At 35.9% G+C, this 26891-nt stretch overlaps 1 protein-coding gene across 7 annotated transcripts in view; it reads right to left on the bottom strand.

Annotated features, from left to right (window-relative positions):
- DACH1 (dachshund family transcription factor 1) overlaps window positions 1–26891 on the bottom strand; it is a 357269-nt gene that overhangs the window by 96296 nt on the left and 234082 nt on the right. For 3 of the 7 annotated variants that reach the window (XM_017828634.1, XM_017828631.1, XM_017828633.1), the window contains exons 4-7: window positions 22845–23000; window positions 22111–22283; window positions 9836–9971; window positions 7760–7897 (exon numbers count right to left, since the gene is read on the bottom strand). In XM_017828634.1, the coding sequence (XP_017684123.1) occupies window positions 7760–7897; window positions 9836–9971; window positions 22111–22283; window positions 22845–23000 (603 nt within the window). The remainder of the gene's footprint in view (window positions 1–7759; window positions 7898–9835; window positions 9972–22110; window positions 22284–22844; window positions 23001–26891) is intronic. The other 4 variants (XM_017828638.1, XM_017828637.1, XM_017828632.1 and 1 more) reach the window with 3 other exon arrangements.

The following is a 26891-nucleotide window of genomic DNA, read 5'->3' as shown; positions in this document are numbered from 1 at the left end:
ACTTGGATGTAGGACTGGAAGGGATACTAAGCAAGTCTGCAGATGACACAAAACTGGGAGAAGCTGTTGACTCCCTCGAAGGCAGGGAGGCCCTGCAGAGAGACCTCAACAAAGATTAGAGGACTGGGCAATCACCAACCATATGAAGTTCAACAAGGGAAAGTGCTGGATTCTGCAACTGGGATGGGGCACCCCTGGATGTACATACAGACTGGAGAATGAGCTGCTGGAAAGCAATGCCATGGAAATGGACCTGGGGGTCCTGGTCGATGACAAGTTAAATCTGAGTCAGCAGTGCCCTGGCAGCCAGGAGGGCCAACCGTTTCCGGGGGGGGGGGGGCATCAGGCAAAGCATTGCCAGCCAGTCGAGGGAGGGGATTGTCCCACTCTGCTCTGCACTGGTGCAGCCTCATCTTGAATATTGAGTGCAGTTTTGGGCACTGCAATATAAGAAAGATATTAAGCCATTAGAGAGTGTCCAAAGGAGGGCAACGAAGATGGTGAAGGGCCTTGAGGGGAAGCCATATGAGGAGTGGCTGAGATCACTTGGTCTGTTCAGCCTGGACAAGAGGAGACTGAGAGGAGACGTCATTGCAGTTACAACTTCCCCGTGAGGGGAAGAGGAGGGGCAGACACTGATCTCTTCTCTGTGGTGATCAGTTACAGGATCTGAGGGAACGGCCTGAAGTTGTGTCAGGGCAGGTTTAGGTTGGATATTAGAAAAAGGTTCTTCACCCAGAGGGTGGGTGGGTACTGGAACAGGCTTCCCAGGGAAGTGGTCACAGCATCAAGCCTGACAGAGTTAAAGAAGCACTTGGACAATACTCTTTGGCGCCTGGTGTGATTCTTGTGGATGGTCCTGTGCAAGGCTAAGAGTTGGACTCCATGATCCTTGTGAATCCCTTCCAACTCAGCATATTTTGGGGTTCTGTGATTGAGTCACCGTAAATATAAAATAGGCAGTATACATATGTGCAATTGGGATGCATTGAGCCTAGTTAGCCTGGAATGTTCTGGAAGTGATGTGCAAATATCTGTCAACTGAAAACCATACAGCAAATCTCTCATAAAATGTGTCTAAACTATTACTACTCCAGCAGAAAAAGGCCTCTAGTAGCAAACAAATCTGCAGAAGTATGTCACTGGAGGATGACCTAATGCTTTTATTCAATTATTTGCATTAAAAAATTTTTTCAGAAGTTTGTACTACCTTTTCCCTCCTTCCTGCCTACACATACTGTTCCTATGTTATTCAATAATATGAAAGGCTTCTATTTATCTATGTAACCAAACCAGATGTTTTCCCACTTCTTAAGAAAATTAAGAAAAAACTTGCAATTTTATTTTCACCTTTATAATCCATTAACTGTAATAGCTTTTAATGTATTTTTAAAATTCCTGTCCCTCTTGGGCTGAATGAAAAGATACACCAACAACCACAGTGTCAAACTGTTATCTTGGTGATACTGGCTTTATCAAACTTTTAATTTAGTGGATCTTTATTATATTATCTGTCATAGGTTAAAAATGTGACTATCCTGTTAGGGTTTGAAAAGTCCTAAATAATGTAGAAATACACAGTATAAACTCAGGATTTAAAAACTAATATATTAAGATTTAATAGATAACATGTAAAATGTGAAATGAGAAAGTAGATTTAGAATGTATTAACCATAAATATTTTGGCATACAGAAACCCATCAAGGTATGTTCATATTCTTTTTATTACATTAAAATGTAATATTCAGCAAAATAAATATATTGTGTAAGTATCTCTGTGTATTTATGTATACAAAAATGAACAGATAAAGTATGTTTATACAAGCAGCTGGACAGCAGAACCGAGAATGAAAATTCCTCTGTACATCATCTAGTAAATACTCTCTTTAAAAAAGGGCTTTCTCAGAGAACTAACTAAAAATAACAGACTAGAAACAGAATTTAAGCAAAGTTCCTAATCACTTGCTTGCTGACTTTTCTAAGAGGACAGCTCGTGTAGATGAGAATCTTTGTTGATGTTAAAACTTCCTCTGAGTCTTTCATATTGTAGTGGGTTTCTGTGGCTGAATTTTGGTAGCGGGAGAGCTACAGGGGTGGCTTCTATTAAAAGCTGCTAGAAGCTTCCCCTGTCTGGAGGAGCCAATTCCAGCCGGCTCCAGGACGGACTTCCTGCCGCTGGCCAAGGCTGAGCGAATCAGGAGTGATAGTAACGCCTCTGGGATAACGTATTTAGGAACAGAAGGTATTGCACAGAAAGAATTCCAGCCAGGGAAGAGCAGAGTGAGAACATGGGAACAACAATGCAGACACCATGGTCAGTGCAGAAGGAGGGGCAGGAGATGCTCCAGGCACCGGAGCTGTGGCCCCTGCAGCCCGTGGTGCAGACCATGGTGGAGCAGCTGTGCCCCTGCAGCCCATGGAGGATCACTGGAGTGCAGAGACCCACCTGCAGCCCATGGAGGAGCCCATGCTGGAGCAGGTGGATAACCAAACGAGGCTGTGACCCCGTGGGAGGCCCAAGATGGAGCAGGGTCCTGCCAGGGACCTGCAGTCCATGGAGAGGGAAGCCTACAGTGGAGCAGGTTTTTCTCGGGTAGGACTTGTGGCCCCTGTGAGGGACCCACGCTGGTACAGCTTGTTTGTGAAGGACTGCACCCCATGGAGGAGTGATCCATGGGACAGCAGTTTGTGAAGAATTGCTGCCCGAGGGATGGACTCACACTGGAGAGGTCCATCAAGGACTGTCTCCCATGGGAGAGACCCCACGGGTACAGGGGAAGGACTCCTCACACTGAGCAGAGGTAGAAACAACTGACTGTAACCCCCATCCTCCTGCACCGCTGGGGGGGGAAAGGGAAAACATGGAAGGAAGGAGAGGTGGGAGGAAGGTGTTTTTAAGATTATTTCTCACTCTTTGGCTCTTATCCTGTTAGTAATAAATTTAAGTTATATCCCCACTCTGAGTCTGTTTTGCCCGTGAAGGTAATCAGTCACTGACCTCTCTCAGCTGTTAACTCATGGATCCTTAGCTGCTTTTTTCTCTCTCTTCTATTGCAGAGGGAGAATGACAGAGTGGCTTTAGTGGGTACCTGGTATCCGGCCGGGGTCAACCCACTATACATATTTACAAAAACAAAGTCGTATGTGTCTCTATATTTTTTAAGGTGAATAAGCATGTTTCATATATGTTTACAGTATGCATATATTTTAGAGGAATGTACTGCTGATACTGCAGAATGAATATCTAATTATATATGACGACATATTTATCATTAGTTCCCTTTTTGATGCATGATGGATAACAGGAAAATCCAATCCTAACCTGGGAATATTTAAATTATTTTCAATTTTATACAAAGACTATTTTTGAATTTTAATATTGTATTTTATAAGATATTAAAGGTCTAAGACTGCTCTCATCTCTACAGGGGGACACAAAATCAAAACAGAGAGAAAGACTGGGACTTTTTAACATGTGGATTTGATAAATTTATACCTTAATTGCTGCTATCATAGTAGTCAAGAAGCAGTTATTGTTGATTACCTGAAAATTACTTGTGAAATTTCCATTAGTATCATAGTTTAAAAGCTTTTCTGAAAGAGTTTAACTTCCTCTGTGAACATGGTGAATATTTTATATTTTGTTATAGAAAACAGCACATATATTTTCAGCAAGAAAGCGTCCTTCCCATAACACCTCAAATAAGATATTAAATTTAAAATGTAAGCTTGACATTCAGGCTTCATTTGCTGTTGGTGTCAATCTAAAAAAATTATAAATTGATGCAGACAGAAAATTCTAATCTGATGCCCTAAGGCCAGATCCAATAAAACATTTAAGTATCTAAATTTGGTGTTAAAGCAACTAATTTTTTGGTGGTTGTCTCCCAGAAGGGAATCTTGGGCTGAAGTGAGTATGAAGTAGGCATGGCTAAGCAGATACCAGTTACGAAGTGCTATGAGCAGCCACTGCCTCCAATATCACTTAACATCACACAAAATAATTGTATACAGCTATGTGGAACTAGTAAATAAACTCTGTCAATAGGACTGAGCTATAAATTACACCTTGCAGACCCAATATGATCCGAGTTCAGGTTGTAAGGGCAAGGGGATAATGTTAAAAAATACTTCCATCTTTTACAAAAAGCACAGTGATTAAGGATACTACCGAGGAATGTGTCACAAGTTCAATTCTCTCTTTTGTCCAGAGGAAATCAGGTTCCACATCTCCAAAGAGGGTGCGTTTGACTTTTAAGCCTTTGATTATTTTGAATTTCTTTTGAAACACTTCAGATCAATGAGCAAAAACAGGATCAAGATTCAACAGTCTAGTCTTTAGGTTCTCCACTAGTTTTTTCCTATGCTATTTCCTTATTTAACAGACAACATCACTGAAGAGTTAAACAGGTATTCAGCTCCATAAAAACCACCAAAAGTGCGCTTCTCACAACTTCACAGTGGGAGATCTGCAGGATGTCATATGTAAGTTGAGCAGGATAAGTGATAAAATACACCTCACCAAAATTGAGGCCCTATTTAGAGCAAACTCTTTGCATCACAGAAACTTAACTTCACTTGAAAAGACTCAGAGCCTTATTTTAACATAGAAAACTGAATTAATCTTTTTTAATATGACTCCTATACTTTACAGAAGTCCTTCTTGTAGAATCTGACCTAATAAAACCAAATGTGCATCATCAAACAATCCATAATTACAGATTACAAAATTAGATACTTGGTTTTGATGATGGTTGTCAAGCACTTGAGCTAACATCGTGTACTTGAACTTAGCTCATTCTTCCCAGGATCATTTGCAGTTCTACAGCCTGCTTTCAGTAAAATTGGAAAAACTGCTATCCACTAATAAGCAAAAACCCTCTGAAAATTGAGGGTAATTGGCCTCCTGTCATACAGATAATGACATCTTGAGTTATGTTTGAACTATGGGGCAGAACTGCTTTGTAGTATTTCCTGCTGTCCTCCCTAGTCCAGGATAGGAAACTGGCTGGACCACAACATAACCTTAGCAAACCTAAGTTTTCTGCTCATGGAACAGAGGGTAGAGCTTCAGATGTGTCCATTGGGTCTTGACCCAAAATGAAGCTAGGATGCAGCCAAGCTGTGCATCTGGAATAAGCGGCTGGAAAATGTCCCCAACACCCGTTTTACGCATGGTCTTTGAGAACAACAACAAATATTGACCCAGAGGTTGATGTAAATTTTCATGTTCTATCACACAGATCCATAGAACCTAATTTGATTCTTGGTGTGATAATAACAACCTGACTTCAACGGATGGTGCGATCACTGAGAGCTGCACATACCAAAACCTGAGAACAGATTTCGAAGACAGTCTAAAGACAAAAAAAAAAAATAAAACCAAACAAAACTGCACAAGGCTTTTACTGGTAACTTAAAACAATCCAGTTAAATAAACTAATTTTTGTCAATAATAATAATCCTGCCTGAATTTTGAATAGAAATACACATGATCTTTGAAAAACTGAATACTCCCAAACTGTTTCTAAATGTATTATACTAGTTTCATGGACTGGGTAACTTAGCTCCTTTGTACTACGTTACTAACAGGTAAATGGTATTTTCTCTCTTGTGTTCAGGTCAAACAAATTATTCACCGCTCTGACATTAAAAATTTGGTATGTTGATCAGTTGCCTCTGCTATAACTTTGTTCCCCCTTTAAATTTTCTGTTGACTGTAAATAAATTTTCCCTGATCTCAGATGACTTCAGAGATTTTTCATCTTTTCACTTTTTCTAATGGAAGAGGAGACCAGAAGAGAAAACACAGGGCCTTCTCTACTAGACAGAATTTCCCAGGTTCTCTCAGGTTCAATTAAAAGCCATTTTAGTTGCAGCTAATAGATTTCTGCCAACAAAAGTGGCTTAGAAGAACACACATTAATTTTTAAATGCTTCATGATACCTATTTAGAACTTCTGACTTCTCTTTCTTCCTTTTTCTTTTGAATCAGCTGATGAAGGTGATGGGGTTTTAGCAATAAGAGTACTACCACCTACGCGTGTGCCTGCATTTTTAGATATGGTGGCATTGTGACTGATTTGCAGAGGTAAAGCAACAGTTTGGGAATCTGATTGCAAGCTCACAGTGACAAAAGTAGATAATTACTATCTCCACAAAAATTGTTTTAATACAGATTATATTAGTATTAAAGTTACATGATTGGTGTGAGAAACATGATAAATGTAGTCATGACAGAAAACAATTTTTAATTTAGTAACTCCTATCAATCTGGATAGCCCATGAATATTTACCATTAATTCAGTAGGCTGGAACAGAGTGGGGGAAAAGAACAAAAAAAAAGGAGGTTTGACCTAAACAAGGACTGAGGAAAAAAGTGAATTCTCAGCAGTTTTGCTGAGAACAGATCTTGCAAGAACGTGAACTGGCAAAAGATTAGAAAATACATTTGGGATACCATTATAAAAAAAACCTTTAAAAAACCTGAATGACATACAAAAATAGTAGCAATTCTTAATATGTACTTCTCTTTGCAGCATTTACCAGTCAGATTACACTTAAACAAGTAACTTCAAAGGCTGAAATAAAATCAGTTATGGAAATTCAAAGCAAACCTATTTGATCACATCCCCCCTCACAGCAGGGATACAATTTGCAGAGGCTGAGTGAGGGCATAGTATAAGCTAAAACAGGTTGTGTGTGCAATGAACCAAACTAAATGGTTTATATGAAAGAAATGTTGTTTCCATTAATTTTTCTGGTAATCCTATTAAAAACACCACCTGTCCAGAATAGAATTGTCCAGATTTTAATTCTTTTTCATATCTCAGTGTTCAAACAAGAGACAGAGAAGGTATCTTCTTACAGCAATTAAAATATGTAACAAAATGTATTATTCTGAAGTCTTCATAACTGCAGCAGTTTCTCCAGCTCTGTTTCAATGTCTGGCTATTATACCTTTTTCTTTTTCTCTCATTGTGCTCAAAGAACTGATTTTTCTGATAAGCCAAAATAATGCTTTTTCAAAGCCTACATTGTATTTTCAGCTTCTCTTTAAACAAAATGTTTCTAGTCTATAATACTTAAATCCACATATATTAAGGAAATGTAACATAAAATGCACCTTTCAGAATTCCACCACCACCCCTCCAAAATCCCCTGTAAGAGCCCTGAACGGGAACTTGACTTTGAATGCCAACAGAGATGAAATGGTGTTATAATCAGCATAAGTGCATGTGGACTATTCACCTAGATCAAACACTTTGGTCATATACTCAATTAAATTTAAATCCCATTATATAATGTATACCAGCCTCATTTTATGCAATTCCCTAATTTAATGGCTTGGTATTAGCCTTTTCCCTTTTTGTACACATGGACTAATTTTCACGGTGCTCAGTCCCTCTGGGAAGTAGGTCATTAGAGTCAACTGGATGGAGACAGAAACTTAATACTTAAACAGTATTGTAGAAGGGTCAGAAACACAATAACAATGTAAAACTGTTTTTCACTCATCCTACTTCGTAATATTTATGAAATTTCTCCCTCATGTAAATAGCATTCATTAATCTTGAGGATGACAAAGCACAAGAATAAAGAAAGCTATCACACTGTTACAATTTAATTTGTGAAACAAAAGAAACCCTCAACAAAACAAAAACACAATTAAAAAATTAAAAGTCACAATTATAACATTTAACTGCCAAGACTATAGTTGTTTTACACTGAAGCAGTAGAATCATAATATTCATATTACCTTTCTCAATGTGTATTCTTTTTGTCTCATGTCCCACATCATGACCAGCCAGATCACCTTCCTTAGGTCCAGGCAGGACATTAGGTGACAAACCCATCAGCATTTGGTTCATAGATAGCCCGTTCTGATGGACAGCTGCTAGACACAAGTGCATGCAGAAAGAAATCAGCTGTCACATTAACACTGTTTCACTTATTTTCTATAGTCTTCCTCTTATACAAGAATTCTAACAATCACCAAGTTATTTAATTAATGCTACCGGGATCCACATAGCGGGAGTTTCTTCCTGTTACTTCTGGTGCTCATCAGACAGCTTGAAAAGCTCTTTCCAAGAGTTCTCAAAGAGCCCTTCAGGAGTTTTAAACACACCTCAGAAACTCATATTAGGTAGTTTATAAAGCCATGCTTTTATCCTGAAAAATTGTACTTCCAAGAGGTTTAAGCCATTTTTTAAAGTACTTTTTCATATGTAACTCATATTTCTGTAGTAGTTATTTTATTCTGTCTGGCACCACAAAAAGCTGCGATGTTAACAAATGAGATAGGACAGAAAAGACTTATAAATAAATAAGTTACTAAAGGGATCCACCACTTAAGGAACTCTGTTATGTCCACATGGAAGAAAAAAATGTGTAAAGGTCCCAATCCTCTCTGTTGGTAATTAATAGAATAAGCTGAACAGTAAAAAAAGTCACTCCTTAGCAAAAATAAAAAGTATTTCTCAATTTAGTTTCATCTAATTTTTTTTTTAGACAACAATGGAAAAGGTCTCCATTGGTTGTAAAAAAATATATACTCTTCAATCAATTAAAACCAAATTAAAAATCCACAGTTATGAAGTTTTTTCTGTACTTTACTTCTGAAATCTGCAATGTGTTGATGGACACCAGGTGACTACCAAAGCCACTTCATCAATACCCCTCCTCAACTGGACAATGGAGAGAAAATATAATGAAAGGATGGTGGATCGAGCCTGGGGAAATAGATAGGTCACAGTATATGGGATGCCAATTTAATCTGCACTCTGAATTGTTGAAGTGATAAGAAAACAGAATTTTCAACTTGTCATGGTCAGGCCTCATTTCTTTTCTTTGGTAAGTCATTTTTCATCACATACTAATGAAAGATCTTTCATCTGAAGGTCAATGAAGAGTCAGCTTCCTGAGTCTGCAGAGAGCCTGAAAAGAAGCAGTCTAAAAGACACATGTTGCATCTAATCAATACGACTACTTCTTTCATACAGCTATTTCATGGCCTTCTATGTGCACGCCAAATCCTCCAGATTCACCTATTGACAAATTCTACTGTAGAAAGATGACTTAAAAGCACAAAACCTTGCAACAGAGCAATAATAAAGGGAATGGACAAGTGTGATATGAATTTAATTACATATCCATAAAATAGTGTGTGTTTAAAACCTTAATTTCCACTGCTGTAGTGGCATATCATAGAATTCAGGGTCTTTGCCAGGTAATTTACTTCCTGTACATGGAACCTTGATAAAAATGGTATCACTCTGGGACACCACAGTTTAATTTCACTCTGCCCCTTGTGAGCTATGAGGTGATAATTCTTTATCATATTTCTCACCACTACAAAATTTTATATTTAAAAAATTTATAAAGTATGCACATTTTTAATTGATTTAACCCGATTCTTCTCTTTACCAAGCAATTCTACCACGTAAAATATTGCTTATGAAGTCAGATTCAATTTAGAAATCAAACCAGAGTAACCAGATTAAATAAAACTCAATTTCTTTAAAAAATGTTTATACTATATGTTCAGTTCTAAAACTAATCTAGCAAATTGCTTCCCGGCTGCAATTCTGTATTTCATTGCTCATATCTTTATGTTTAATATGACATGATGGCAGTTTATATCAGTACCCGTTAATGTAGCATCGGATATTATGATACTGTAAAATGGGAAACATAATGTTGGGAGATAGTTATTTCTGCTAACTTCTGAACATGACACATATGAGATCTATTTAAGACGAGGGCATTTTGATTAGAAAAACCAGCTGCACCTAATCAAATTTAAAGTGGTGAGAAGGAGAAGAATGTGACCTACGGATTCTGTCTGAAGAGCTCTCGGTCCGTGCAGGAGAGCTGGACACGCTGCTGCTTCGATGAGAGGATGGATGGCTGCCAGGTCTTCGGCCCTCTTCAAGAGAAGGAGCAGGAGAAGGGCTGTCTGGAACACGTTCCTAGACCACACGAAAAGTAATTGAGAAAAAAGGCAATGTTACACCAAGCCTCTGTTTCAAACATGACTTCCCTAAACTGAATCTCCCTCCTAATTTACAACCTACTCTTTCACCTGTTGAGATGTCTGGGATTTGCAGAGCATTTTCTAAGGAAAGTTGCAACTTTAAGGACACTAGGCCTTACATTTTAGTATGCAATGTGAGCAAGGCTCATTTTATTAGGCTTTTAAACTGCCTTCTGGACTACTTATAAAAATAAGGGGTCTGTTTTGCTTTATTTTTTTGTTTTTATTTTTCTCACTCCTATTGTCATGCTGACATTGAATTGGAAATACACAATTTGGCTTACAGATTTCAGCCTTGTGGGATGAGGATCCATGTATTTCTGTAAATAAATAATGATCAGGCACTATTGTTTTATCTCATGCTGACTTCTACTCCACATTTTAATTTCAAAGGGGCTTCTTGAGCAATGAGATCTTAAGGAACTGTTATGGATCACAAAGAAAATATAATCTCCTTACAGAACCTATACCAGTAACATGGCTGATGTAAGTCCAAATGTCTGTTTTTACCTCGGAGCACAAATCTGGAATGAATCACACTTTTTGGATGAATGTGGCCATATCACTCACCATATCACTACTTCAAAATGCGGAAAACCACCCATTCATGTTTTTCTGCCCAGGGAAAGGCCTGGCATGGTAGCTAAGAGGAGCTATGACGCACTTCAAGATGTTCCTTGGTTTTGAAAACTAGAGATTGAGGATTGTGATTGTTAGAACTGCACATCTGCTATGTGAGAATTGCTAGTATGTAGCATATAGCTATATCTGATATTTAAACAGAATTTCAATGGAAACAATAATCAAACGGAGTTGAGTGCAGCATAGTCCTTTCTAGAAAATTCTCTACCTTTCCCTGCAGTTTCCTTTTTATTGCTAATAGCTTCCAAGACTCATTGCTCAAATATGCGTGAGTTAGGCTGTTTTGGTCAAATAGTGACAAAAATAAATAGATCCTAAAAAGGAAATCTATTGGAGGGGATGGAAATGTTAAAACTAGTATTTTTTTGGCTGTTGGTTTTTTCCCTTCTGATAATTGAAATCCTGACTTATAATGAAAAAAACAATGAACCCAAACAACCAACCAACCAACTGCATACATTCAACTCACAAAAACCTTTCGGTAATGAAATAATAAAACTAGTATATATTTAATAACACATAAGAAAACTTGTTGCTGCAAATGCCTAAAAATTTTTCTGGAAAGAGCAGTGCTGCACAGCAAACTGCTTTTGCAGCAGTCATTATTTTATCATGCACAGTAGCTACATTAATATTTATTTATCTGAATGCATTCCTAAGAAACTTTGCAACATGCTCATCTATAGTAATCAATAGATTTGTTCCAGGCAAGCTTCATAAAAAATATTTGCTGAATTTGAAATTCTGATTGCAAAGGGATTCAACGGGCCTACTGATGGAGTAGGAGGAGACTTTTTAAAGCAATATTTCAAGACATTTAAGTGGATTCCACTTTAATAGTCTTAGGTTTTTAAGTCAAAAACATTGATGAGAATAGCTTAACTGCATCATAGCTCTAGGCTTATTATGACTTTGATTGTGTTTATATGTCCACGAACTGGGTATTCAAGAGGAGGATTATAATGCAGATGTTTTCAGAACATAGAAGATTTATTTCTTTAGATTTAGGAGGATTTAAGCATGAACAGCGTACAGATTTGATATAAATTGGAACACAGTATATTAATCATTCATTTAATATATGATTTCACTGTTCGGCGTACAATGTATTGTTCTTAGAAGGGTTTCATTAAAATGAGATCCAGTGAGCACATAAGATTTGAATACAGAGCTGCAGAGTAAATTAATTTATTTAAACAGCTTAATTTGTTTATCCTATTTATTTATGTGTGCCTTTACAGAATGTATTATGAGATGGAGCGAGCAAAAGGAATGCATGGAACACCAAAATATAATTACTGAACAAACAAAACAGATGAGTTTTATTCTCATATAATACGAACTAGACAAACCCAACGAGTTAGCTATATATACAGGGTTTATCAATTAATTTGTAAAATATCCTTTAATTCCAATAAAACATGGGACTGAACTATGCAGAAATGTAAAATAAATCAATTGAGTAACTTAACTAATGTTTTATATCCTTGTTTCATAGTTCCACAATCAGCAATATAGTCTACAGCAATTTTTTGTCTTTACCAAACTATCTGCTACATATAAATGGAAATGCTACAAAGAATAAACTGAAATACTCTGTAGCTCTAAAATATCATAGTGATAAACTAATGGCACTTGAATATCAATATACCTTGTCCTTCTTACCAGAGATTTTGTGTAGAAAAGATTAATCTGGTTTGTGGCATAATATTAATTTTACATTTAGACTTCACTTTAAAATTTTTCAGAAACGGAAATGTGCAAAAATGTGTTCACTAAATAATGCAGATCAGAGCTATTTTGTCACTTCTGCAACATGCCACTTTTGTACAAGTAACTCTACATGACACCGCAAAGAAATAGAATTTACTGCCTTGTAATCCTGGTCACAGAAATCACCTAGAATTCTGTCTGCTGCCCAGTATTTTTACTAAACTTGCCTACTCCCAGAAGCAGATATTTCTAGAGAATATGTTGTTCATTTGTACTGTAATTAGGCTTGTTGTCTCCCAACAAATAATCAAATAAATAAATAAAATTTGAGTGACTTTGCTAAAATGAAGCATGAGAAGGAAACTGTGCGGGGTTCAGTTTGAAATCAACATGGTGCTAAAAATGCCAAGATGCTGGGTTCAATCCCCATATGGGCCATTCACTGAAGAGCTGGACTTGGTGATCCTTCTGGGTCCCTTCCAACTCATAGTATTCTGTGATTCTGATTCTGCGATCTTAATCTAAGTATCTAAATGCAGTTTTGACATAAAAGTGATAGAGGACATTTCAGAGACACTTGTATGTAGGATTCTCTGCAAAGGGGCCCACCTCAAAGGTAAGTTGTCTTCCATTTCAGTCAATTGAGATATAGACCATAAAGTCAATGGAGCCTCCTCCAAAACCAGATACCTACAGCTCAGTTCAGCTGCTCACATTTGAGCCATTTGTGGCACCAAAGGGTTTTGAGATGTCCCCATCAGGTTGATAAGACAGGACCTCCACTGCCTTCTGGAGTGTCAGTAGGATGCCAAAAATACTACCCCTGCACCTCCTGGCTGATGACCTCAATAGCTTTCAAAATTCTATTGACAATATTTACTAGAAAACAAGAATTATTTATAGTTTGTGAAACATAACCCTCTCTCACTACTTTTTTTCTCTATTTTTTGCTTTCCTATTTCTTCCTACAGATACTCACAAATAAAAAGTAGTGTGAACAATTTAGGTAACATGTAGCAATTTAGCATATGGTTGACCAACATTTCAGAATTATTGAGACTCTCAATTAGGTATCAGAACAGGAGGCTATACTAAGCAATGGGCAACAAACTCTTAAAGGCCAAATTTGAAAGATACCTTAGCCTGGTACTCTGTACAATTTGATCCAAATCATGAATCCTAAGCATTTAAGAATCTGACATTTACCTCCTCCAAAACGGCTCCTACCGTCACTCTAAGAAATTGTCACTCTAAGGATGCCCTTTCTCATGCTCTTTACAAGTTACACACCTTCAATATCAATTCCATTTCATAAATAACAGACTTGTTCCTATGACACTGGGTATTTTTATTTTTTATGCTGTAAAAAACAGGTAAATGATTCTAACTGCCAGAAATTTTAACTTATGAGATTGAAGTTGTCTCTAGAATTAGAAACCACTCCAATTTTATTCCAGAATATCACATATTGACAACATCACACCGTCCTGGTCTCTCCAAGTAAAACAGAAATGTCTTGATGCATTTATCAACATTTTTCTACATTTCTCAAACAGGTAAATACTGTAAAATCTCATTCCAAAAGTCGATTTCAAGTAACTTCTTTTTACAAATTATCTTAATGTATCAGTAATGGAATCCAGGAGACAAGAAATACTTTCTTCCCTATATCATATGTCTTTTTTCTTCTTGCCAGGTCACAAAGGTAGTTATTCAATATTAATCTCTATTTTTGCCTATTTTATTTCTGCTCCAGCAGCACGTTTCACTGTTTGAGAATTGTCTCATTACCAAAAGTCTTCCTCAAAATATACCAAAACACAAAGTTGATAGAGTTTAGCTGTTGGTCCCTGTATCAATATGGAAGAGAAGACATTTCAGATAACATATGTAGAAATAATCCTTCTGCTCCTAAGAGGCCAGAAAAGGAAGTGATATCTTCTAGTTTGTCACCACCTCAGTCTTTCCACAAACATTCTTTATTCTTTGCCATTCCTGTTCCTTAGTGACAAAATTCTTGAATCTTTCTGACAACGTTTGAATATGCCTTCTTCCAACAACCAACTGGTTTTGCACGTACAGCCTTCACCTCCTGCATATTTCTCTCCTACAGGTATTCAGGTCTCAGCTTTTTCCTTTGTTCTAGTCTGCTTCTACATAAGACTCATCTCTTGGGTTTAGTCATGCTTTAATTTTAGTCATGGACTGAGCTCTAGACATGCAGATAAGTCTAGCTGTTAGAGGTATATAAGTTTTTTAAACTATTTAGTTGTCTTGATGTTCTTCAGTGTTGAACAAATTCCTTTAAGGATGTTTATGCTGTAAGTCATTGAAGTGCAGAGGATAAAATAACTTATTTCCAGAGTCATACTTTTCAATACTTTCGGTAACTTATGGAATGGTTTGGGTTGGAAGAGACTTTTACAGGTCATCTAGGCCCAACCCCGCTGCCATAGGCAGCGGCACTGTCCACCAGACCAGATAGATTGCTCAGAGCCCCATCCAGCCTGGCTTTGAACACTTCCAGGGATGGAGCATCCACAGTGTCCTTGGGCAATCTAACTTCATGGTGGGGGGAAAGTATATATGACAGAAACTATTTTGTATAGTATTAATATAATTTAAAAAAAATAAAATAAAAAGCTGTTAATCAGGAGCAGTTTAAAATATTTCCGACCTTTGTGGAAAGGCACCTTGCTTTCAAGACTTTTTGGTGGTAAAATTATAATAACGTCTTTTGCAATGATCAAAACACAGATTTCCTTCCTCAGTTCCTTACTGACCTATTTTGTGTGAGATGTATTCCAGGAATGATTGTCTTGTAAAACAGCATATTTAATTTGACATGAATGAGTGAAAGAAATTAATTACTTGACTATCTTTTTTATTCTCTGCAAATAGAGTATTTTGCTTTTACAGTTTCACTTTTTCATTCACCTTTAGTCAAAAAAACTAGAGACTCTAAATAAAAATTTAGACTTATGAGTTGCAAAATGAACTGGACTAATAACTATTTCTTAACTTCCTCAATTACTACTATAATATATGTGTTATCAAACTGACTGAATAAAATTTCATTTCTATTTCCTTATCTGCATCTGCTATGACTGGGTGGCTAAAGATCATGCTAACTTCACACTGATGCACTCAACATCTTTCTCACCTTTTTCTTGCAGAGCCACTTCTAATCCCAATTAAAATTCAAGAGTTCAAATGTTTTGTATTGTCATTAATTGCACTATTATTTTAAATCATGGATCTACTTCTTATGAAGAATATAATCCATGATATTTACATAAGACTTTCTTTTCTCTCTTTGTGAATATCTTGAACTTGCTTATCTTTTGGATCAATTGAAGTTAATTTGATTTCCATTTTACTTTTATTTCTGCAATTCATTACTTCTAGTTTCTTCATTTACCCTACCTTGCTATTCCCATCACAAGAACACTGCAAGCATAAAATGCAGAAAAAGATCAACAGGCAAAAATTTGCTTGATTTTTATTGCCCTGTTTACTACAGGATTATTTGAAATAGCAACAGCAGTTAGCTGACAGGAAGCCAAACAGGAGACTTCCAAGTAATCCTTTAACAGTACTTCCAGAACAACAGAGAACCTAATCCTTTGAAATCATGGGCAGTACATAAAGTACAGTGACCTAGCCAGGAAGTGAGTGTCATAGGATTAAGCTATTACAGAGATTAAAAACATGCAAGCAAGCAAGCAAATAAACAAAAGTAGATCCTTATGAATACAAGAAAGAACTTGGTTGCACTGGCAAAAATAGAGTAGCTCTAAGGTATTAATAATTTGGAATCATGATGAAGCAGGCCCATTCCTGGAAGTGCCACAGAGCCTCATAGTACAAAATTTTGGATTTTGAGGATTGTCCTAAAAGTGTCCTTACAACTGTTTGGTCTTTGTGCATTTATTCTTTCAACTGAATTTATAAATTATATTTTACCTACTAAATGAATATTTGGTCTAACGAACAAAATATCCTTCTGAGGTATACAAAAAACCCTGTACAAGATGAAAATATGTAAACATGCAAAAAACTCTGCTCAAATTGAATTAGTAACTTCTTATTGGCAAACTTTTTTTTCTGTTTTTTTTCTCCTATTTGGAAAATCCATTCTTACTTGAAAAGTAAGCCTAAGAAGCACAACTAGGAATTCACCCCTCAAAGTAAATCCAAACCATACATTCAGCCAAACACCAAGAATTCATCCAGCTAAATGTCATTGTCTTTACTACAAATGTCTATATCTGAACTAGTCACCCTAGTCTCATTTTTCACCTATACATTTACGTTTCCAAGGTACAACTCACCTCACTCTAAAGTAGCTATCTAAAATAGGTCCAATGAACTATGCCCTAGAACACAGCAAAATGAATCCCATCCCTTGTACCTTGCCTCGTAGCCATTTTGCATCAAATTAATCTCACACCACATACATAGTTCCCTGTTGCACAAGTGATTATGCAAATTCCCAGTCAGAAAATTTGTACTACCTTCTCTGTGTCATGTGTTATGTGTAGATACCCACTTTACATGTCACAAATTAATTCATGTGAGCGTATGGCTGCTATTAGCTTCAAACTGCGCCTCGGAACCATGCGTGATAAAAGAAATAATAGGATCGCACATAATTTTAAAAAAAGACATTATTCCAAGTTACAGCCTACCATATATAGTTAGCATCCTCTAAGCTCATTATCTAAAAACTTTATTAAAAGCTAAAATAAATAATTTTAATCTTATATATAGAACTAATTAATGGTTAATATAAAGATGGTTAAGCCCTAATAAAGGAGGTCAACTGCGCTCTGACCTAAGATTTTCTTATTCTAAATGAACAAAAAAACAGAAGTGTGCATGTACATATTTATAGTAACATATTTTTTTAAAAAAAGTCATACTAATGTGGAGATTTTGTCTGTTATGTTCAAGTTCCTGCATGGTTTTAAGATATCATATTCTCTGCAGCTATGATAAAAGAAAATGAAGTATTATTTTGGTCTGTACCATACTTCAAACTTTATAGGTATATCCCAATTTTCATGTTTCCTTTCCCAATATGTAAAAGTAGATTTTTTAAGAGCTGGTAGTCCTATTTTTATTCTAAAATATTTATTGTAGACCAATTACCTTTTACTATTTAAATATTTTAAATCAAAATTCTCCTTATGTAAAGAAAACTTGATCATAGTTCATGTATCAGAAAAGAGGAAATGAAAGTAGCTTCCCTCTTCACGCACTTGCATTCAAAAAAATCACTTTAAAGTAATGTGAAAATTTCTATTTTGAATGCACAAATGTCTCTACAAATAGTAAGTTATCTGAAAAATTGGTGTTTTTCAGGTTAGGTACACAAAAATGGCATTTCTGCCAGCTTGGGATACAATCAATTTTGTTCTCATTCCCTATCTGTAAAATGAGTACAGCATATCTAGCTTCATAGGAATGCTGCCACTGTTTGCATAATGCTTTGCCTGTAAGGCACACAAATGTCCATAAAAAACTTCTGCATTCAACACAGGATTCAGGTTAAATAAGACTGGGACAGACAATTAATTTTAAAAAATTAAAAAGAGGATAACTAACCATTCAGTGAATGAGGTAATTTTTCTGCAGAAAAATACAGTATATGGCAGTGAAATTAAAATTGCAGTGTAGTATATGGATGGAATGCTGTAACATTAAGGTTCTTCAGGCATTCTGATTTTTCTAATGTTATGTCTTATGTCTTTTGAAATTTAGTGACGGCCCTTTTACATAGGCTTTGGATTTAATTTTATTCAATGCATGAAAACAATCACATCAAAAGATTTTACAATAATAACCAATATATTGACAATTCTGGCAGATTTTGCAAGCTTACAGTACAGGAAAAATCTGCTTTGTTGGTAATAGCAGCAAAGTGGAAGGTTTTTCTATCCAGGATATGCAACTGTACTTTCAAGTTACAAGTACAACTGTACTTTCAAAGTTCTTATGGCCCCTGCCTCTACAGGATGGTGTGCCAGAAAATTTCGAGAAGTACTTCATCTAATCCTATTAAAAAAAAAGGTCATAATTTTGGTATGTGGAAAATAAGTTATGTAATTAATGTAAAGTAATGTAAGTTATGTAAATAATGTAAACCCTTCTACACAAAACACCTTATAATGGCAAGTATTTCTGGTATTTAAAGTCTGCACTTAACTCAAGGCCTGCTCACACAGCAGTTACAAAAGACATAAGCTGAAGCTTCTATAGTCTCTTTGCTGCCCAATCTCTCCCTGAAGTGAACTTGCTCATTTTCCTCTCAGAGTCTGTTTCCTTTCAGGTATGCTCTCTCAACTTGCTCATCACCAGTCTGACTTGAGACTTTAAAATGTACTCTGTTCAGTCGTTTCTGTATGGCAGTGACATATTTCTTCTCTTTGGCTATTATTTGAACTTTGGGGCAAATATTATAGCAAAAAAAAAAAAAGATAACATGAAATGACATCAACGGGAACACATACATATTGCCACTGAAATAAGAAAAAGTGAATGAATGCTAAAATAAAATTTCATGTCAGAACAGTCCTATAAATTGAGTTATCTAAAAAATAAAATCTGTCAACAGCTACCTTTGTTAAATAAATTAGTATTAAATTCCTGCTAATTGATAACAGGAATATATGAATCTATATATATAGATACAAAAGAAGTCATAAACTAGTGGAACACAACAAGTGCTGTGATATATTGAGGTAATTAGCAAAATTTAGTGTGATATATTTATTATGCAGTGGAAAACTACAATGCTACCAGTCACTTTTTCAGCTGGAGGTATTGGTATCTTCTGTTTTATTCTTAATTTTTTCTATAAGTATTAGTAACACATGGATAAATTGCAATTTTTGATTCTGGCATGCTGCTCTGTTCTAACTTTTACAATGTAATTTCAAGTTGCTATTAATATGAGGTATGTCCTTTATATTTTCATATATCTTTCTGCTGAGTGAAAAAAATTGATGTAGCGAAACTGCTAACAAGCTGAGCCTTTGAAACCATGGGCAGGTGATGAAAGCCACTTCATGTCTAAAGCATCCCCAGGTCACAACTGTCACACTCACTGCAATTCATTGCTGTCACAATCTGCTGTCCCTGCTTGTTGTTGCTCTCCTCTTATTCATCCAACTCATATATCTAAACATTCCATTACAAAAAGACATCTAATGTTCGTCTCATGTTCAAAAGGGCACAACACTCTTCTGAAATATAATTCTGAAGATTTTAGAGCTCAGAGTTCACTGCCAAATCTAAGGTGTTGCTTTGTAAGGCTTCCCTTGTAATTTTGTCTTTGTCTCATCTCCTGAATACAGCAGGATAAAATGTTTAGTTAGTACATGATCTCAGCTTTATTCCAACTTCTTATCACAAAGAAATGAAATATTGCCCAGTAATAGAAAGGCATTTGAAGCTTTGTGAATTTAAAGATAACAGCACTAGCTGTGAACTCGGTGAATTGGAAGGAAAGGTCAGCAAGTCATCTACAGTGGCACTATTCACAAAGGCAATTCTATCAAATGAATCGGGTTGTTTATAATATGAAGACTCAGATTTTCTAGAACTTAATTTTGTTCTTTGTTATTTAATTAGATATGGTGACTACTGATTTACTTTTCCAAGTAGAAATTTCTCATAGGCCTTCTAACTTTCAAGCAGAGTTTAAACCGGTAAACATCCTGTGTTCTAATCACAAATCTATGTTGTCTTTTCAGGTTACAACTACTAACTGCAAGATGAGTGATTCACAAACTTTTCAAAACAACCTGTGGAAATATTGTCACTGAGAAGAAAATATTTCAGTAAAAATTATGGTTAAAAAAATGAGTCAAAAGATAATGAAAACAAACCCAAGAAGTTTAAAAATGTAGCAGTAAAAAAACCAGAAGCTATAATCGTAATAACAAACAGTTTCATGAAAGACAGCAACTCCACTATCTATCCTTTCCTGTAAAAATAAAGAAAAAGAAGGTTTGACCTTCTCACTTACATTTATTCTCGAAGATATTTATTTTGACTGTAGTATAAGTTATTATTCATAAACATTACACTGCCAGTGCAAGGTTCAAAAAGTAGGCTGATTACAGTTTCCTGTTCAACTACTCAGTGCATATAATTCAATGGACATTGAATCACAGCCTCTGACTATGCCTAGTGAAGAACAGGTAAATTGCCAGTGACATTATGTCTATCCTCATGGAAAAGAAAATCCCCTAACAATGACCTCATGCTTTCAAGTTCCTGGGGTTTATGTTTCAATCCTGTTCATTATTAAAAAAATAGGAACATAATTACTTGGCTATGTTATCTCTATCCACATGATCATATTCATCTGCCATAGATAAAAACAGAGGACATAAATCTAGGCATATGTTATACCACAATGGGGCTGAAGGAACGAGTAGGAAAGTCCCGCAAGAATAAGTTCCTTAGCCCTTACAGTATTATTGAAATAACTACATGCAACAAGATCTTACATTTATAAGTCAGTTTTGGATCACAAATTAACACTTGCGTTTATGCATGTAGCTGTAGGAGAAATGTGTTGTGGGCAGTGTGTCACAGGACTTGACTGAAGAAGTCACAGCAGCACTTGGGTAATGTCTCCATCAGGTTCTACAGAAACCCTTGGGTAAGAACACTTTTCTAAAGAGAATTTTGGTTAATTTGGTCATCTAAAACCTTTCACTGTAATCCACATATTTTTAAATTATGGTTATGTCCAAACCAGATGGGAACACAAAACCTGGTTTGTCAAACAACTTGCACAGGAAGTTATGCCAGGAGTTATGCAAAAGCTGGCAGCTACGATATTAGCATGAATACGAGATAGCTGAATTTTCAAAAGTGACAGACATATATAGTATAGATTATTAATACAAACAAATGCCTAAGTAAGCAAGAGTTTGAAAAATATATATGTATATGACTGTCCAGTTACAAAGTGTTTGCAATGTTTCAGAGAGCCTAAAATTGCTAGATACTTTTAAAATCTTCACCTAGATTATAAGAAAACTATCTCTTCAACTAGATGAGTTACAGGAATAAACTTTTTAAGAAGTAAAGGAACTCCAGGATAAGGAAAATTTTCTGTTTTGGGACTGTCTATGGTTAAAATACTACACACAGTTACAGGATAACAGATATCTCTACAATACTACAGTTCTGACCTGCAGATTACTGGGTCTGCTCTGTGCAACTTCACTCTAATTTGTTCTGGGATTTGGCAAACTTAGGTTCTGCAGAGGTACAGTATCAAGCCTTTCAGCCTTCTTCAGATAATTTGCTGCATTTCACTTCAAATTATTAGATTTTAAAGTTGGAAGAACAATCTCTTCTAATTTAAGGAAAGAGTAATTTTTTCCTTGATATCTTGAGGAATGTTGCCATTAGATTATGGACTATGAAATATGAGAAATCACAAAACTGTGCATCTCGTATGAAAATGCTTCAAGTGCTGCTTTAATATTGATTTAGAGAGGGGGAGGGAAACTGAGATAACACTGGCCACTAGCAGCCCACTGTGGTCCCAAAGCCACAACACTTGGTTTTCTTGCATATACTGACTTTATGACTTACCTTAGAACATTTGATACCTATACATCTTTATGATGGTTGGAAGTGTGTTACAGTTTTGTGCTTTTTTGGTTTGGTTTGGTTCATTATATAGTTACCTTAATAACAGATGTCTCAACTCTGGATGGAGGACTCTGCACTTGTGCTGCTGCTGCCATGTTGGCAATGGTACTAAGGTGATTCATCTGGCTCATTGCCATCGTGACAGATGCTGGAGGTAGGCTCACTGGAATTAATGGGTGGGGCATCATCATAAAAGGAAGTTCCAATCCTGTTGGGAGAAAAGAAAAAGGGGAAACAGGTTTATGCATCTTTTTTGAACACTGTCTTCTTTTTCTCCTGACGGACAATATTCAAGTGATGGGTGACAAGATGGTTCACACTGCAGGACAGAGCAGCTCTATGTCAGTTCTCTTCTGGGATATGCATGGGTGAATCCCTAGCAACCGTGGAGGATTTCTAGCCACAAGGAGAGGCTATTAGACCTCTTAGTTTGTTCATATCAGTGTAATGTATATCATTGCTAAGCAATGGCTATTTATTATAGTTTTTAATATCTGCTGTAAGGTGCCTTAGCAATACATTATTATGCCACTGATGCACAGGTTAGCAGTTATTTTAAGTATCAATTTTCTTGCATACATATTTGTTCTTTACTGTCTCCACTTCCCCTGCTTAATACTTTAAAGGAAGTATTCTAGTATTCCCCACATCCTTGATTTTTTCATTGCCTATTTATATAAACACAAAAAAAACCAAAAAACCAAAAAACCAAAAAAAATCAGGAACTAGAAAACTGCTGATGTTAGTGCTGAAAGATGTCAACCCGTACCATTTGGCAGAAGGTGGTTCTGTTGAAGAGGGTTGAGAGGATGGCTAACTGGAACATTATGCTGTCCAGGCAAGCTGGGGTGGTTAACAGAGGCCTGTGATCCTTGGGTGGGGGGAGATTGAAGTTTTTCTTTATCCCAAGAACCATCACTGCTGCCTGTGGGGAATGAATATATATTATTTGGATGAATGAAGACTCCAAATTTTCAGTTTCTGGATTTGGAAGCAAGGCCAGAAATCTAATCTATTTTTTTGCAAGTGGCAATTTTTTTCTTTTTTTAATAGGTGGGCTAGGGAAGGACTTTAGGGTTTTTTTCCACCCTCTGAAAGAGGTATGTAAGGATAATTTTTTAAAGTTAATATTTAGCACACAAACCTAGAAGTTTTATAGTCACGCTCACTCACAAGAAGTCTGTGATTCATGTATATTTTACATATATTTTTCCCATACTTAGCAAGTAAAACTATATATGGCATTTGTTTTATACGAGAGAATATTTTCGCCTGCAAAATGTCTAACCAAAGAATATGGCCAGTTATGCCAATTAAAATTTCAACTAAAGACATATTTTTTCCTGTATTTGTGGATAAACAAACATATGAAGTAACTAAAAATTTTAATTATTGAGGGCACCAACATGCATGCATATGTGCTTGCTGATGATTCTATTTTGTATACTCTTTTTTTTTTTATATTATTAATTAAAATGTAAGGGATTACATTGATTCTTTCAGTCTTCTGGTAGTGGAACAGAATAACAGCAAGGAAGAATGTGGACAAGTAAGTATTGAGACGAGAAATAATTTAATTTATTTCAGAACACCCTTTTTCACTATTGCAGACTTCCTCATAAAAACTACCCACAGAACTAAAGAACAGGATACAATTAAAGAACAGTACTATATACTATATATAAAGGACAACAGCAATTCGTGTATCATTATTAATTTGTATATTTATATGCAATGAAAAGTTTAAAATCTTCCAATCAGACAAGTTATATTATTCACAGTGCGTAGCATAATGTATAATGCTGAGATTGAGTATATGTATGTTTATGCAAAGTAATCTATACACTCATGGTATGAGTTTATTTACCATACACGATCAATAAACAATGTTTGAATATATTAATAAATATGGATATATGCATGCATTCTCAGCACTATTAAAATACCCATCAGCAATATATGATTGCTTCCTTTTTCATGTAGAGCACAATTTCAACCTCCTGACTTTGAAAGTTTCTACTATTTTCATGGGAATATCTCTTGATAAGGACTTTAGGATAACATCAGTCAAGATGTATTTAATCTATACTCAATTTCTAATTAGCATTAGGGATTATAGCAAAGTGCATATTCCTGAATGTTTTTCTACATACATCTTACTCATTAATGAACAACAGGCCCTGAAAAACAACAGGAATAACCACCTCCTTCGTACTCCAGTAGAAAGGGGATAAGCCCATTAGTCTTGAGATATTTTAACATCATTTTCACTGGATGACAAAAGCACAGAAGTTGGTAGAATTCCAATTTAATTTCTCTAGATCTATTAAAAACCTGATTGTAAAAGCTGTACAACGTAGTTTATAATGAAAAATACTCCATTATTGCCATGATTTTCTTTCCCTAGTTACTTCATGAAGACAGTTAAGGCTCAATATAAATTCTAACTCATTAGCTCAATACTGTCTCAATCCCAGTGTAAATTGTTCAGAAGTAGGTAATGAAAATTCAGTCCAAACTCTCCTGCTATCAAACAAAGCAATTTTACGAAACAATGAAAAGAATCAATTATATGAGATGCTTTCATTATTTTACAAGAAATTGTCATAACCTTTATGCAGTGTACATAGTTGAGCTAGTTAATATATGATTTGAATCTTGTCACCTCTGATAAGTGAACATGTTTTCTTGTATTCTGAGAACTCAGACACTCTCAAAAAGCATGAACTTACTTTTAAACACACAGTGAAGGAGCCAAATCTTAGCTGGAAAAAATCTTTTTTTTCCTTTTAATTTTATATTCTCCAATTTTCTGCTTTTTACCACTGTGACATACATATTTCACTCCTTAAAATACAGCACTACCCCACTGCCTCTCCTTTTTTGCTCATCCCTTCTGAAGAGTTCATAGCAATCCATTGCAGCACTCCAGCTGTGGAATTCATTCCACCATGTCTTTATGCTAGCAACTATGTTATAGTTTTCCTGCTGCACAATGGCTTCCAGCTCTTCCTATTTGGTGGCCATGCAGCTTGCATTGCTGTAGATGCACTTCAGCTGGACTATTGATCTGACTGCCTTTTTTAAGGCGAGAAGCCTTAATTCCTACGTGATCATTCTCAGACGCGTCCACGATTTCTAATACATGGATAATCCTTTTGTCTTTGCCGCCACATGACTCTCCATCCTCTACCTCCAGTGAGATGGCAGAGAAAACGACCTTGCTAACACACTGTCCCTCAAACATCGGTGCACCTCCTCCAGGCTTATTTCTAGTGAGTTTGATTTCAAATCTAGGTTAAAGCTCTTTCAATGAGCTCTGCTAACTCCTGTTTCCCCTTTGAGACAGGTGTACCCTGTCTCATACATACATATATATATATATATATATATACACAGAGAGAGAGAGAGAGATTTTTGTCATATATATATATATATGTCATCTCTCTATATAGGAAGAACACAAATATATATTAGTAATTATATGAATATTTGTTAGTATTATAAGCAAGGAAGTTGTTTGCATTTTATAGGGCTGGCCAATTCTCAGTAGTATTTTCCTGTTTATCAGCCAGATCTTCCACAGTGCAGTTGATTTCATATTACATGGTGATGTTCAATATGGAGATGGAGTCAATTCTGCTGTGACCCTTCCTAACCTGGTCACAGAATTTTTCACAGTCAGTCATAGTTTGCAAATTATGGCTCTGCTTATGTGACTCAGAAATTAGAGCTTTTCTAAATCAGTACCCCCTTCTGCCTCAAAATTACAGTGTCTATTGTTTTAGCATGATATTGAACCCAATAATAAATTGGAAGAGAGAAGACAAGCTTCAGAAAGTGAAGTATCAAGGCTAGCATTTAGCTAGTGACAGTTTCTTTAATACTTGTAGTCTGGAATCATCTGTTAAGATTTATTTACATGGAAAATGATTTATAGACAGAATCTAATCCATAACATTAGAAACCACTTTCAAACTGCAGGCTGTTGTACTCCTCAACATTTTAAGTGAACAGACACAGACGCAAATAGTCCTGTGTTTTTCTTATGCTAGTCGAGCAGAACACTCTTCCTCTTAGAGCAAACAGTTATTTTCATTAATGTCAAAGCAAAATAAGTGTTATTCCTTAGACACTATTCACTGCTTGCACAACAAAGTGCAAGCTACCAGTTCTGTCACTTTTTACATTTGATTTTGATTTAATGTGTACAGTGGTTTCAAAGAGTATTAAAAATCTGTTGCCTTCTTCCTCTTCACTTGTTGCCCTGCTGGAGGCTTATGTTTTTCCAGTTTCCATCAGTGGTTGTCAAGTCTTTGTAATAGGATTAAAAGCTTGGACACCTGATATCCCTGGGTGCTTCAGTTCACCCTCATAAAAGCTGTTTGCTTTAAATTGAGAGAAAATCAGTTTTTAGTGGCATAATTAATTAAATTATGCAAAGTGTTCCAGATTCAGCATAACACTTTCTGAAGCAGCAATTGGAAGCTCTACATTGCATTCAAACAGCATTTCAATTGATGCTGCACTAGGCTGACCACAGAGTAGCATTTTCAAAGCTTTCAAGCATAAGGCATCCAATTTTGAAATGCAAATGCTTAATGTTGAGTGCTCGAACCCATACATATGTACTTGAATAGGCAATTTGGTAGCCAACTACGTATTTCATGTGCAATAGTGCTAATACAAGTACTCAAAAAATTGAAATGAAGTTCCAAATATAAGTACACATGCTTAAAAACCGGGCTCAGATGATCTCACATTTACTCATGATGGACAACCCAATGGAACAAAAATGACAATACCTTTTCATAAT

The sequence above is a fragment of the Lepidothrix coronata genome, unplaced genomic scaffold (genome assembly GCF_001604755.1).
Source record: "Lepidothrix coronata isolate B3197 unplaced genomic scaffold, Lepidothrix_coronata-1.0 Scaffold150, whole genome shotgun sequence".
In the NCBI taxonomy this organism is placed as follows: Eukaryota; Metazoa; Chordata; class Aves; order Passeriformes; family Pipridae; genus Lepidothrix; species Lepidothrix coronata.
Note: the sequence above shows the minus strand (reverse complement) of the source record. Positions and strands in the feature narration are given on the sequence as shown.